The sequence below is a fragment of the Salmo salar genome, chromosome 14, assembly GCF_965601325.2.
Source record: "Salmo salar chromosome 14, fSalSal1, whole genome shotgun sequence".
In the NCBI taxonomy this organism is placed as follows: Eukaryota; Metazoa; Chordata; class Actinopteri; order Salmoniformes; family Salmonidae; genus Salmo; species Salmo salar.
In genome coordinates, this window is record NC_138304.1 from 37822948 (window position 1) to 37839273 (window position 16326).

Below are 16326 nucleotides of genomic sequence, written 5' to 3' on the forward strand. Positions count from 1 at the left end.
CTCAACCTCAACATCACCTCTTGTTATCCTTTATCTTCTACATCCACTTAACAGCACCGTTCCCTGTCCCTGTCCCGGACTGACCCTTTTCCTCCTCGTTCCACTGCCCTGTCCCTGTCCCGGACTGACCCTCTTCCTCCTCGTTCCACTGCCCTGTCCCTGTCCCGGACTGACCCTCTTCCTCCTCGTTCCACTACCCTGTCCCTGTCCCGGACTGACCCTCTTCCTCCTCGTTCCACTACCCTGTCCCTGTCCCGGACTGACCCTCTTCCTCCTCCTCGTTCCACTGACCCTGTCCCCTGTCCCGGACTGACCCTCTTCCTCCTCGTTCCACTGCCCTGTCCCTGTCCTGGACTGACCCTCTTCCTCCTCGTTCCACTGCCCTGTCCCGCCGAGACTGACCCTCCTCCTCCTCCTCGTTCCCCTGCCCTGTCCCTGTCCCGAGACTGACCCTCCCTCCTCCTCCTCGATTCCCCTGCCCTGTCCCTGTCCCGGACTGACCCTCCTCCTTCTCCCCGTCCCCTGCAGGTCCAGTCTGAGACCCTCCCCCGAGAGAGAGAGACCACCCTGGTCCTGACCCGCTCCGGCTCCATGGCTGGCCAGAGTCACGGTGGCGCCTGGGTGTGTGATTCAGCCACCCTGCCCATGGCGGGTCGCAGGGCCTTCCACGCCAGCCTGTCCCCCAAACGCACTGGCTCTGGTTCAGCTGAACCAGAATCCTCTGGTGGTGGATGTGGTGGTGGAGGGCCTGGAACCAACTGCCCAGACGGCCAGTCTCAGCAGTCAGCCGCCCGCAACTACGCCAGCATCCTGCAGGGGGAGGCAGAAGGACAGAGGCAGGATTACCCCGGGAGCCTGGGGAGGGGAGGGCTAGAGATGGGCAGCAACTTTGTGGTGGCCAGGCCGGACAGGGAGGGTGGAGGGATATCTCTGACCGGGACTTCTTGCGGGGGGATGTACCCAGAAGGGTTCATGACTGACTGGCAGGACAGGGTGGGTATGGGGGCATACGTTTTAGGAAGGAGGGATATGTCCCCCCAGATGCTGCCCTTCCCAGGGCAGGCCAGGGGCGCATACGGGGGCATCATGGGGTACGGGGCAGGGTGGGTCCAAGGGATGGAGGCGGGGAGAGGGGGTCCAGTACCAGGTGGTCACTCCTTGGCCCTCAGGGTGGGTGAGTTCCTCCGACTGCGTCTGGCTCAGGTCACCTTTGACCCCTCACAGCCGCCCTATGATTCAGTGCAGGTGTATGGGCTGGAGGGTACAGGGTCACGTGCAGGTTCCCTCAGCTCACTGGAGAGTGAGGGAGAGAAGGATGCAGAGAAGGAGACGTGGGGAGGAGGGCTGGAGGAGTGGGGTCCGCAGTTTCAGGAACTAGCCAAGCTGTTCCGAGATAGGGAGAAAGATAAAGTGGAGGAGAAGGAGGTAGAGAACAACAAAAAAGAGGATGTAAAAGAGGAGGGGGAGAAAGAGGAACACTCTGGAGATTGAGAGGAAGAAGGAAAAGGAGAGAGAATGAAGGAGGGGTAAAAGGCAAGCAGAGCTAGAGTAGTAGGAGGAGAAGTTAAAGGATTGAGAGATGAAGAGGGAGAGTAATAAAAAGAGACAGAGAAAAATGAGCCCAGGGAAGGTGAGGGCATGGGAGGGAAGGGGAGGGCATGGGAGGGAAGGGGAGGGCATGGGAGGGAAGGGGAGGGCATGGGAGGGTAGGGAGTGATTGATGTAATTTAAAGCAATAAGTGTTGAAATGTACGGAGACAATGTGCATGGTGTTTCTCCACTGAGCAGCAACAATTTGTTAATTGGTCTGGACAAAGAAAAACAACCTAAACATCCAAGAAAGGATTTCAAGCAAGACAATACATTCAACTAGGGTGCCACACAGAAGTGATACAATATGAACAAGACAGAGATGGAGAGGAAAGAGAGAGAGGAAAGAGATCGAGAGAGAGAGAGTGAAACTAAGTGTACAGAAACTGTTGAATTTATTTGAACTGCAGAGGCAGAAAAGTTAATAATTCAACTCACTACTGAAAACTATGAATAATTTAAAACCTTTAAAAATATGATTTTCTCTCAAAAGCATCACCGGAAAATAGACATTGTGAAAAATGTAAATGATTTAGGGATATGATCTTCCCTGGCTTAGCTGACAGTTATGTTGTTTCCACACACACACACACACACACACACACACACACACACACACACACACACACACACACACACACACAGACACACACACACACACACAGACACACACACACACACACAGCCACACACACACACACACACACACACACACACACACACACATTCGTGTTATCAGGCATTAATTGTATAGTAAATCACTATTGGAGCCTAGTGGTTAGAGCGTTGGGCCAGTAACTGAAAGGTTGCTAGATCGAATCCCCGAGCTGACATGGTAAAAATCTGTCATTCTGCCCCTGAACAAGGCAGTTAACCCACTGTTCCCTGGTAGGCCGTCATTGAAAATAAGAATTTGTTCTTAACTGACTTACCTAGTTAAATAAAGGTGAAATAAAACTAAAGCAAAAGTATTACAAGATGTATTGATTCTACGTATAAAGTGATGAAAATACATCTCTTCTAAGTCTGTATGTAGGGAGGAGAGACATTTGTAAATGTTTTATGCAAAACCTCGCCCTATTAAATCAACATTTCTTGAGGACCAAGTCTGCATGATTTTAGCACAATCTTAACCAAACGCCAACCAATTCACACTCTGAACATGTTTAACTGTCCAATCCATAACTTCCATTTATCAGTGAAGAGTTGTGTCAGAATGGAAACCAGCAGACCCAGTGAACAGAGACGGGAGTGACTGGGGTAGTGACTGGGGTAGTGACTGGGGTCGTGACTGGGGTCGTGACTGTGGTCGTGACTGGGGTCGTGACTGGGGTCAAAGATTTGAGATCTGGATGAAGATGAGCTGGTTTTTCAGCTGGAATGCACTTTTATACTGTGTGACGTTCAATACTAGACTATGAATAATGTCAAATAATAAAGTTGGTGTCTATGGGAAATAACTCATGTTCTACTCTATGTATATGCATTTGTAAATATCACCGAATACAATTGTTAAGAGAAGATACTTGTGTAAAAAAAATAAGTGTAAAAAACTGTCACGTTCAAACGGAGCACTTTTGGGACTAGACCTGACCTGGATTAATTTTAGAACGGACTTGACTTGACCTTAACTGGACAGCACCATGTATTTTACATTAGGGCAGACCACTCTATAGAGTCGTGTGCTAAACCCAGGTTCTCATAGAAAATCCAAGTATTAAATAAAATACATTAATGCTCTGTCTTTAACCTGGCAAAAAGTGTTGTAGCCTACAGAACATGCTCACTAGTTGTCCTCTTCAGCCATGCATCTGACTGCAACCTAAAGCCTTGCATGCAAGGTTATGTGAGGTAGATTTCCAAGCCAGCATTTCAGCGGTAGACCAGCATTTAGATGAATTGCATTTCAATGGAACACCATTGAACTGGACCATGAAAACTCTCCTATGCAGTGTTATATTCTCCAATACAATTGTCACAATCCCTGAATTGACTGGAGTTGTAATGGAAATGACCCCAAAGAATATATTTATAGCTATTGCTCACGAAGAATATATATATAGCTATTGCTCACCCCAGAAATGAATGTGGAACATTTTACGGGGACACAAAGCAGCCCACAGAGACTGCTGTCAGCTTGTACTTTATGTACCATCTCCAAAAGTTTTGCACTGTTAACTTAACATTGGCTCAGGTTGTGACAAACCCCCTGGTGAAAAGAGAAAGTCTACACAATCACCATAGAGACCACACTCACTTCCCCATACCTGAGCCACAATCTCTACAGCCCTGACCCCATTCACACTGTGTGAGGTCCTGTTGGAATACTCTAAAAAATACACCCTACCTTCATTTACGTTGACATTTTAGACATTTAGCAGAGGCTCTTATCCAGAGCGACCTACAGTAATTAGTGCATACATTTTTCATACCTTTTCGTATTGTCGTCCATTCCTAAGCGTGATCTCTGATTAGTCAAGGCTTTGAAAGGGAACCCTTACTTTCACCTTTTGAAATTGTATCAGATCAGTGATAATTAATTCAAGGATGGGACGAAGAAAGGATGCATTTTGAATGTATTCAAACAGGGTCAAGGACTTGACCAGACCCTGCCAGGAACACTGTAGTAGTGCACAATCACTGGAGGGGAGAGGGGAGCAGGACCCTGGGGGAACACAGGGTTTGACCAGAGTGACCATGGTTTAGCTGGTCAAACCCCAGTCCTGATATAGCTAGCCTCCATAGTATTGTATAGTCCAGACACCATAGTAGAGGCTATAAAAGTTAGCCATATCAGGGCTAGTCAAACCAGTGGAGGCTGCTGAGAGGACAGCTCATAATATTGTCCTGAATGGAGCGAATGGAATCAAACACATATTTTGGGGGTTTTCATGTGTTTGATACCATTCTATTCACTCCATTCCAGCCATTATTATGAGCTGTCCTCTCAGCAGCCTCCACCTGAGTCAAAACCCACTCAGGGAATAACCACACACCTGTAAAACACCGTCATTCGCTGTGCAGTATGCTATGTAGTTCACGCCTTGCCGGCGAAGTTGCAAAATAAGTGTACACATACATGTTATTCAATCTTTTCCCCACACCGCTCGAGCATGTGAATGGGCTTCTGCGTAGCCAAGCGCTAAAATAGAACCTGCTCCACGTGCTGCAACTACCATCTTCATTGAATATCAGGATGACACAAACTCACGTGGTTTATTGAAAGATATTAATCAAATATAACTAAAACCTAACTAGGTTTCCCTTTTTATCTGTGGATTAATCGTCGGTGTAGAGAAACACATGATTTGTATATGATCTGGGTCAAAATTTTACAAAGAACCAGCTAAAAAGGGAACCATATGCATGATCAGGTAAAAATAACAACCCAATGTTCATCTCCCAGGATAAAACTGCTAGCAACAGCTATCTAGCTTAATGTCCATGACCGTCTCATGTTTGTTTTGACCTGTCCCCAAGTTAATATAGTTGGTGAACAGTTGGTTTTTGTTATTTTAACATGCGTGTTATGGTCGCATCTGGTGGGGATATACAAAATCAACATGTGTACGATGGCACACGCAGAATCTGGCGCGTGGCCGGAGTAGTCAGCATGTAAGTCAGAGTGATGCTTCCGCTGATTGATCTAAATCTGGAGAGGCCTTGGCTTGGAGTGCTGCTGTCACTAAACTACTTGATTGAACTGATTGTCACCTCCGGAGAAAAGGGAAGGAAACACCAAATTGGTCCAATCAAGGCATGATTAGTTGAATCAGTCGCCTCCAGACGCAGCGGCACTCCAGGACCAGGGCTTACTATTCCTGGTTAACTTTTTAAATTTTTTTATATTCAGAGTCAGAGAGGAAAGTCAGATTGTCAGGAGATTTATCAAGCTGTTTACCAAGACCATTAAATCATAGTAAAAATATAGTGCATTGTAACTGCAGGTCCTGACATAGCTACATGTAGTGTTTCAGGGGTGTGTGGTTTTACTCTGTGTGTGTTCTGGAGGGTGGAAGGTGAACTTTGAACCCCACCAGACAACCCCAGGTTTGTCTCCCTTTGGGTCTTCATCGCTCCTGCACGATGTTGATAAAACTCCACGATGGCGTGCTGAATAAAGTGTATTTATTACTCTGTTGTATTTTTCCTTTTCTTTTTTGTAAATTTTAATAAAAAAGGATGTGTTTCAAAGCGATGAGTCCTGCCTGGCAGGTGGTCTTTTCTTCATGTTCTCTCCAATGAAACTATCTCACTAATCTTATTTGTATTACCTTCGAAAGTGTGTGTGTGGGTGTGTGGGTGTGTGAGAGAGAGTGTGTGCATGTGTGTAGGTGTGTGTGACTGTGGGTTGAGTCAGCAATGTAAAAAGTATTTGAAATCTCTTCAGAACCAGAGATAGAAACACCTTGTCTGTTCTGATCGGCTCCACTCTAGACAGGGGATCGAAGGTCAATAAAGGAGGACAGATAGTTCTGGAGCTAGCACACAATTTCAGAAGATACAAGATACTTTTCTGCTTGTTCGCCCGGTGACAAATGGACATTGTGAGTTCAGGAGGGCTGCCAAAAGAAGGCCAGGAAATAAAACAAACCTGACAGGGTGCACTGAACGTGATAATGTACATTTACAAAACCCACAGCACTCCTAGGCTAGCAGAATGACAGTGATTCCTCTGTGTTGACAAACACAATGTGGAGAATGATTTATTTTCAAAAGTAACACTAATACAATGGATTATTTTTGTTTACTTAAATTATTCTTTTTTCGAAGGGACTTTGTTTAGATTTGATTGGATTCAAGTATGCATGCCCAAGTCAGGAGACAGGAACTAAGAGAAATACTCTATTATTAAATAATATTATTCTAATTGTATTATATAAATTCTACAAAAAGGATTGTAATAATAACAACTGACAGTATACAGTTCACTGAAATGTGAATTCATATTATATTGTAATAATACCATATAAACGCAGCTCAGTACAGGTTTTAACTGTATTTGATTCTCAAGAATGTACTATAATGCCTGAAGGGGATTCTCAGGAATGTACTGTAATGCCTAAAGGAGATTCTCAGGAATGTACTGTAATGCCTAAAGGGGATTATCAGGAATGTACTGTAATGCCTAAAGGAGATTCTCAGGAATGTACTGTAATGCCTAAAGGAGATTCTCAGGAATGTACTGTAATGCCTAAAGGAGATTCTCAGTAATGTACTGGAAGGCCTAATGGAGATTCGCAAGAATGTACTGTAATGCCTAAAGGGGATTCTCAGGAATGTACTGTAATGCCTAAAGGAGATTCTCAGGAATCTACTGGAAGGCCTAAAGGGGATTCGCAAGAATGTACTGTAATGCCTGAAGGAGATTCTTGAAAAAACGAGGAACTAAACAAAACACTATTATGCTGTACATCAGTAATTAAATGATCTGTGTTCAATTCATATGAATGGACACACTTATGACAAAACTCTAAATCAAACCAATAAATAGTCTATGGATCAAGTTTCAAGTGGATTTTACCATCTGAGTGTGGCACTCTGACTGCAGGGCTATTCACTCAGATGAAACGCTGCCTGCAGAATTACTGTACTAAAGGTGGAAAGGTTCCCTGTCAGAACAATAACAGCAATTATTAACCTGAATAATAGATAATAGTGAACTAGTAACAGAGCTGGGCTGGAATGGGCCTGGGAAGCAGTGCAGTGCTGCAGGGGCAAGGAAGGCTAGGCAAGCACTCTGATATACTGTACACTACACTACACACAGTGCTGCAGGATTACATCACAGAGCGCAGGGCTGGTGTGTGTTCAGCGGGAAGCCACTACATGGAGATTCCTCATTCTGTTTGATCCTAACTGACACACTGAATCCCCCATAGCTACAGTACTGCCTATGTGCAGTGTGTGTGTGTGTGCGTGCGTGCATGTGTGCGTGCGTGATAACAGCCTCTGATGGTATCTGTGTAAACAAATAAATATTTACAAAATATTGTTATTTTAACTTGGGGTGGAAACACAGTAAGTCACACAAACTTCCTGTCCTTAAGAGAAGTACAGCATTTAACCCTATCTTTTCCTCTCTCTCTCTCTCTCTCTCTCTCTCTCATTCTCATTCTGCTGCTCTGTGTTCAGTGGCTCGTTTGAAGTAGAAAATTAAATCTTCATTAACAATCTTAATTAGACTTTGATCTCCCAACAGTAAGTCGACAGATAATCTATAGTGTAACGGGAGGGTAGGGGTGGGGGGCTAAGGAGGCAATCAGAGAATGAGAGCTTTGGGGCTAGCTAGTTAGTTACACAGGAAGAACTAGGCCTACTCTCCAAAGGCAATGAGATGAGAAAGGATGGGGAGCACCAGAGTCATGGTAATGAGATGAATACAAGCATTCAGACTGGGATGAGGCAAAATGTATTGTTAATGTGTGATATATTCTGAACTCAATTATTGGATTGTTTCCTACATTGTGTTTATTCAGTATTCAAAATAAAAGAAAGCATTATTTTGCAAATGTTTTGTTCAAATGACTGCTTGTATTGCTTTTCAGTGACCTGATGTTAGCTGAGGGGACATTATATTTTATCATGCTTACAGTACATAAGCATAAAGCAATTCTCCAATACTAGTTTGAAGAAACTTTTCATGTCCTCAGACAAAAAACTAACGGCTAAACATATGATTCTAATATAAAAACTACCCACAACATACTCACCTTACTGTGTGTCCACTTCCTAAATGTCATCTACATTCTGAGTAGAAGCTCATAGGTTACAAGCAGACTGAGTGGAGCTGACGGGGCTTTGCCTAGGGGAAACCCTGTGAGGTAAAATGAAACAAAGACATCCTCTGTCCTCTAAATATGACTGGTATAACTACAGACAACGTCTACATGGAATTCCTATGGGAGATAGCTTATGGCAGAAATCTATATTTATGAGTTTACCGGAGTCCTGATATATGACCCCAGAATGTTTCTAAACTGTAAGAGCAGTAGATAATGTCGGGGGTATTTATCAGAGTAGCTGCCTGGGAGTGGTGCTGCACTATGCTGTGTGATCCTATCTGTGGTTAAGTTGTGCTGTTTGTGTGGACTCTGAGGGAAGTGTGTGTGTGTGTGTGTGTGTGTGTGTGTGTGTGTGTGTGTGTGTGTGTGTGTGTGTGTGTGTAAAATAAATATTCAGAGTCAGAGAGGAAAGTCAGATTGTCAGGAGATTTATCAAGCTGTTTACCAAGACCATTAAATCATAGTAAAAATATAGTGCATTGTAACTGCAGGTCCTGACATAGCTACATGTAGTGTTTCAGGGGTGTGTGGTTCTACTCTGTGTGTGTTCTGGAGGGTGGAAGGTGAACTTTGAACCCCACCAGACAACCCCAGGTTTGTCTGCCTTTGGGTCTTCATCGCTCCTGCACAATGTTGATAAAACTCCACGATGGCGTGCTGAATAAAGTGTATTTATTACTCTATTGTATTTTTCCTTTTCTTTTTTGTAAATTTTAATAAAAAAGGATGTGTTTCAAAGCGATGAGTCCTGCCTGGCAGGTGGTCTTTTCTTCATGTTCTCTCCAATGAAACTATCTCACTAATCTTATTTGTATTACCTTCGAAAGTGTGTGTGTGTATCTGTTTGTGTGCGTGTGTGTTTCTCTGTGTGCGTGTGTGTTTCTCTGTGTGCGTGTGTTTCTCTGTGTGCGTGTGTGTGCTTGTGATTCTGCCTCTATTTGCACCGCTGATTAGAGAGAAAACACATTGACAGGGAAACTGTAAACTGCCACCAATATACACGCACAGGGCCTACTGTAAAATTGGTTCGTTAACAAAATAAATGACTGGAATAATAACTAATAAAAGGATATTGTATCCTCTCTATTCAAGGGTGTCTGAGATTTGTTCTCCTCTGTAGTGTTTCATATGACACGGAGCATGAAATAATGATAATGGTAGGAAGACACAGAAATACATGCATTGTAATTCATGTCTCGTTTAATGTGACTGTCCATTGTTTGAACACATAAATAATAGATTGAATACAATAAGGTAGATCAAGTGACGGTGAATATTTCATACAATAATGGAATGGAACTGTTGTGTAAGCATTCATGTTCTCCGTCACTATTTGTCAAAAAGAATGATTTTAATGTGCTCAGAGGAGGATAACGCTTTTGAACCTGACACACCAATGACACCACCACCAAAGTAAATCACGTATGCGCTTACCCATTGTAAGGAGCATTCGCAGCATCAGTAACTTAATTCAAACAGATTTCAAATACCACATCCATTACATGTGTTGCTACTGCCACCTGGTGGGGATGAGATGAAGACTTCATGAAGGCCTTGCTAAAGTATTATTGTGTGTGTACTGTTCATAATGCATTTTCATCAATATGTTTTATGTGACTGGGCTGTCAATGATCACGTTATCTTCTGTTACAATAATATGTGTGTATGCTGACTGACTGCTGTCACCTGGTGGAACTTTGCTTTGGAAACATGATCTAAACATCATTTTGACATCTTTTGACCGTTTATTTTTTCAAATCAGATCTGAACCTGTTTTTTTTTTTAAATCAAAATCTTACAAACAGACTCAAAAAGGGAGTTCCCATGATGTGAGAAACTAAAAAGCACAATTTTATGATGCTTCAAATTTTTTCATACTCTCCTGCGTTTTATGTTTGAATGTAGCTAGCGCTTCCCAGTTATTACAGTAGCAATATCTTTCAAATTAATCCAGTGAAAAGCTCGCTATGGTTTCTAAACATACCCTTACACAAAAGCTTAAGAATGGCGCTGCTAAGATCAGAGATTTGAGTACACACCTTCGACTATTGAGTACCTAACTTTGTCTTCTGAATACAAACCAAGTAATCTTACCTTTATGTCTTCTTGTTCTCTTGAGAATCTCGAGGATCTCACAATGGAGTTGGTCGGCAGTGGTGAGCACTCTGAGGTTGAGTCAGACCAGGATAGAGTGGGCCTACCTGTGGCGACTGGTGAAGTGGAGACTTCTAACATTTGCGCTGAGAATCCTACCAGGACCGGTAGGAGTGCAATTTTTGGAAAGGGTAGATTCATGCTTTTTGACAGACTCATAAACTGCCGATCAAAAGTTTTAGAACACCTACTCATTCAAGGGGTTTTCTTTATTTTTACTATTTTCTGCATTGTCAAAAAATATTGAAGACATCACCACTATACAATTACACATATGGAATCATGTAGTAACCAAAAACGTGTTACACAAATCAAAATATATTTTATATTTGAGATTCTTCAAATAGCCACCCTTTGCCTGGATGACAGCTTTACACACTCTTGGCATTTTCTTAACCAGCTTCATGAGGTAGTCACCTGGAATGCATTTCAATTAACAGGTGTGCCTTCTTAAAAGTTAATTTGTGGAATTTCTGTCCTTCTTAATGCATTTGAGCCATTCAGTTGTGTTGTGACAATGTAGGGGGGTATACAGAAGATAGCCCTATTTGGTAAAAGACCAAGTCCATATTATGGCAAGAACAGCTCAAATAATAATTTCAAGAACTTTGAAAGTTTCTTCAAGTGCAGTCGCAAAAACCATCAAGCGCTATGATGAAGCTGGCTCTCATGAGGACCGCCACAGGAATGGAAAACCCAGAGTTACCTCTGCTGCAGAGGATAAGTGCATTAGACTTACTAGCCTCAGAAATTGCAGCCCAAATAAATGTTTCACAGAGTTCAATTAACAGTAATCTCAAAATCAACTTTTCAAAGGAGACTTTGTGAATAAGGCCTTCATGGTCGAATTCCTGCAAAGAAACCACTACTAAAGGACAGCAATAAGAAGAAGAGACTTGTTTGGGCCAAGAAACACAAGCAATGGACATTAGACGAGTGAAAATGTGTCCTTTGGTCTTGAGTCCAAATTGGAGTTTTTTGGTTCCAACCGCCGTGTCTTTGTGAGACGCGGTGTGGGTGAATGGATGATCTCTGCATGTGTATTTCCCACTGTAAAGCATGGAGGAGAAGGTGTTATGGTGTGTGGGTGATTTGCTGGTGACACTGTCTGCGATTTAGTTATAATACATTTTTTGTTGTTGATTTATTTACACTTTTTCGGTTACTACATGATTCCATATGTGTAATTCCATAGTTTTGATGTCTTCACTATTATTCTACAATGTAGAAAATAGTAAAAATGAAGAAAAACCCTTAACCTCTCTAGGGGAGGTGGGACGAAATCGTCCCACACTATTCAACAGCCAGTGAAAAATCAGAGCGCCAAATTTAAAACCACAAAATGTCATAATTCAAAGTTCTCAAACATAGGACTATTTTACACCATTTTATAGATACACTTCTCCTGAATCGAACCACGTTGTTCAATTTCCAAAAGGCTTTATAGCGAAAGCAAAACATTAGATTATGTTAGGAGAGTACATAGACACAAATAATCACACAGCCATTTTCCAAGCAAGCATATATGTCACACAAAACCCAAACCACAGCTAAATGCAGCACTAACTTTTGATGATCTTCATCAGATGACACTCCTAGGACATTATGTTATACAATACATGCATGTTTTGTTCAATCAAGTTCATATTTATATCAAAAAACAGCTTTTTACATTAGCATGTGATGTTCAGAACTAGCATACCCACCGAAAACTTCCGGTGAATTTACTAAATTACTCATGATAAACCTTGACAAAATACATAACAATTATTTTAAGAATTATAGATACAGAACTCCTTTATGCAATCGTTATGTCCGATTTTAAAATATATTTTCGGCGAAAGCACATTTTGCAATATTCTGAGTTCATAGCTCGGCCATCACGGCTAGCTATTTTGACATCCGCCAACTTCGGGGTCACCTAAACTCAGAATTACTATTAGAAAAATTGGATTACCTTTGCTGTTCTTCGTCAGAATGCACTCCCAGGACTTCTACTTCAACAACAAATGTTGTTTTGGTTCAAAATAATCCATAGTTATGTCCAAATATTCCTGCGTTCAGGTCACTATCCGAAGGGTAATGCGCGAGCACATTTCGTCACAAAAATGTCAAAATATTCCATTACCGTACTTAGAAGCATGTCAAACGCTGTTTAAAATCAATTTTTATGCTATTTTTCTCGTAAAATAGCAATAATATTCCAACCGGGCAACGTTGTATTCATTCAAAGACTGAAAGAAAAAAATGGAAAAGTCTCGTGAACGCGCATCTCCAGTCTCACTGTCCCCAGGCTGACCATTTACAAACTCTGCTCCTATACTTTGCCCAGAGACAGCAGACACCCCATTCCCCTTTCTGGCGGCTTTAAAGAGCCAATGGAAGCCTTAGAAAGTGTCACGTTACAGCACAGATGCTGTAACGTCGATAGAGATGCAACAGAAGGACAACAAATTGTCAGATAGGACACTCCTGCATGGAATCTTCTCAGGTTTTGGCCTGCCATATTGAGTTCTGTTATACTCACAGACACCATTCAAACAGTTTTAGAAACTTTAGAGTGTTTTCTATCCAAATCTACTAATTATATGGATATTATAGTTTCTGGGCAGGAGTAGTAACCAGATTAAATCGGGTACGTTTTTTATCCGGCCATGAAAATACTGCCCCCTATCCCAAAGAAGTTAACTCTTACATCTAGACGTTCCGCTAGTGGAACACCTGCTCCAATATCCAATGATAGGCGTGGCGCGAATTACAAATTCCTCAAAAATCCCAAAACTTCCATTTTTCAAACATATTACTATTTTACACCATTTTAAATACAAGACTCTCCTTTATCTAACCACACTGTCCAATTTCAAAAAGGCTTTACAGCGAAAGCAAAACATTCGATTATGTCAGCAGAGTACCCAGCCAGAAATAATCAGACACCCATTTTTCAAGCTAGCATATAATGTCACAAAAAACAAAACCACAGCTAAATGCAGCACTAACCTTTGATGATCTTCATCAGATGACACGCCTAGGACATTATGTTATACAATACATGCATGTTTTGTTCAATCAAGTTCATATTTATATCAAAAACCAGCTTTTTACATTAGCATGTGATGTTCAGAACTAGCATTCCCACCGAACACTTCCGGTGAATTTACTAAATTACTCACGATAAACGTTCACAAAAAACATAACAATTATTTTAAGAATTATAGATACAGAAATCCTTTATGCAATCGAGGTGTCCGATTTTAAAATAGCTTTTCGGTGAAAGCACATTTTGCAATATTCTGAGTAGATAGCCCGGCATCACAGGCTAGCTATTTTGACACCCACCAAGTTTGACCCTCACCAAAGTCAGATTTACTATAAGAAAAATTGTATTACCTTTGCTGTTCTTCGTCAGAATGCACTCCCAGGACTTCTACTTCAATAACAAATGTTGGTTTGGTTCAAAATAATCCATAGTTATATCCAAATAGCGGCGTTTTGTTCGTGCGTTCAAGACACTATCCAAGGGTGACGAAGGGTTACGCGCCCGACGCGTTTCGTGACTAAAAAATTTGAAATATTCCATTACCGTACTTCGAAGCATGTCAACCGCTGTTTAAAATCAATTTTTATGCTATTTTTCTCGTAAAAAATAGATAATATTCCGACCGGGAGTCGTTGTTTTTGTTCAAAGACGAAATAATAAAAACATGGGGTCACCTCGTGCACGCGCCTCCAGTCTCTGTTCTCTGATCGACCACTATCAAAATGCGCTAATGTTTTTCAGCCAGGGCCTGCAAAGCCACCATTCAGCTTTTTGCCGCCTTCTGAGAGCCTATGGGAGCCGTAGGAAGTGTCACGTTACAGCAGAGATCCCCTGTTTTGGTTAGAGATGATCAAGAAGGCCAAGAAATGGTCAGAGAGGGCGCTTCCTGTTTGGAATCTTCTCAGGTTTTGGCCTGCCAAATGAGTTCTGTTATACTCACAGACACCATTCAAACAGTTTTAGAAACTTTGGAGTGTTTTCTATCCAAAGCTAATAATTATATGCATATTCTAGTTTCTGGGCAGGAGTAATAATCAGATTAAATCGGGTATGTTTTTATTGGGCCGTGAAAATACTGCCCCCTATCCATAACAGGTTAAATGAGTAGGTGTTCTAAAACTTTTGACTGGTAGTGTACATTGTGTCAAGCTGGGTAAAGGACACATTGGGAATGGTTACATCTATGAAAGTGTAGAGAAGTGGAATTGATTCAATTTTTTGTGTATCCGCCGCCCACAGGAAGCGGGCGCTTCGAGTCATGTGTCTCAACCTGTGTCGTGCTTTGCTCCCTGGAGCATGCCGCTGTTCAAAGGTGTGATCAGTGGGGTAACGTTGAGTGTAGAGGTGGATCAAATGAAAAAGAATATTCCTGGTGTTTGTGACGCCCACCGTTTGGTGACACATAGACCCGGTGGCAATGGCACAACTGAGAATACCCTGTCTGTCTTGTTGAGCTTTGACACGGAGCTTCTACCTGATAAGGTAATGTTAGGTAGTATTTGTTATTTTGTGAGGGACTTTGTTCCGAACCTGGTACAGTGCTTTTAGGTGCCAAGGATTCTGATGTGCAGAAGGGAGATCCCATGATGTGAGAAATGTGCAGGAGGGCATCGTCAGAGGGAGTGTACAGTTAGGATAGAGATAACATTGTGTGTCAATTGTGGGATCTGAAGTACCCTGTGAGAAAGACAGGTTGAGATTGCCAGAGTTTGAGTGGGGCAGAAAGTTTCCTATGCTGAGGCAGTGAAGAGAGCAGAGGTGAGTTAACTGGGAGCCCCCATGTGAGTAGGCCTGAAGAGAGATCCAGAGAGGATTCATTTTAGTAGGGTTGGATTTCTTGCATTTATAGCCATGGTGATCAACTGCACTGCACTGATGGAGTGTAAATCACAGAAGATAGATGTGGTAGTTGCAGCAGCAGATAAATATTTGGGTGTAAGAGATTTTAGTGTAGAAGATCTACAGGAAGTTTTGAGAGAAGTGGTTCCATCCTCCCAGGCCAACAGCCTGGTGTAGGATTGTTTAGGGCCAAAGTAGTGGGATGGGTGGTGGATTTTTGCGGATAGTGTATAGGTGGATGGTGGTGCAATTTAGGTTTTCCCATCAAACGTCGTAGTAGAAGACAAGGACTGGTCCAATAATGCATTGCTTATTGAACTGTGTTTTTTGGACAAGGAGATTCATTTGGGAATTCCATTTGTAATATTGAGGACTGTGAAGAAAGCAGTGGGAAAGGTGGATTTAATCAAGGTGACTAGAAGCTGCCTTGTTTTGGTTAATTGTGTTGATGAAGAACAGAAGAACCGGGCACTGGATCTGTCAAATTGTCCACCTCAGAAGTAACATGGAGCAGGGAGCCTGCCAAAGGAGTTATGACTGGAGTCTCGTTGGATATAGATGATGAGTACCAGGAGTGGTCAGTGCAAGTCGCCTGACTCGTATGGTAAATGGAAGGAAGGAAAAAGCCTATCAATATTTTTGTTGTTTATTGATACCACCTGAATATGTGAAGTTTGGATATGTGAGGTATGCGGTGAGAGCATTTGTGTCCAAACCATTACAGTGTGGAAATTGTAAAGGATATGGTCAAATGTTTGCAGATGGGAGAAGTATGATATTGAAGAATCTGTGAATGGAAAATGTAGCAACTGTGGTGTGGATCATACCCTAGACTTCCTTGAGTGCCCTGTTAGACTGAAGGAGGTCGACGTGTCAAGGATTAGAGGGCTGCGTAGTGAATCTCCTATGTTGAGCCGGTGA

General features: G+C 42.3%; 1 protein-coding gene across 1 annotated transcript in view; it reads left to right on the forward strand.

Moving 5' to 3' along the window:
- The window catches only part of LOC106569478 (uncharacterized), a 202386-nt gene extending 196598 nt beyond the window's left edge, over positions 1–5788 (forward strand). The window contains exon 14 of the mRNA XM_014140868.3: positions 529–5788. Coding sequence (XP_013996343.3) covers positions 529–1491 — 963 coding nt within the window. The 3' untranslated portion in view covers positions 1492–5788. The remainder of the gene's footprint in view (positions 1–528) is intronic.
- The last annotated feature ends 10538 nt before the right edge of the window (positions 5789–16326 follow it).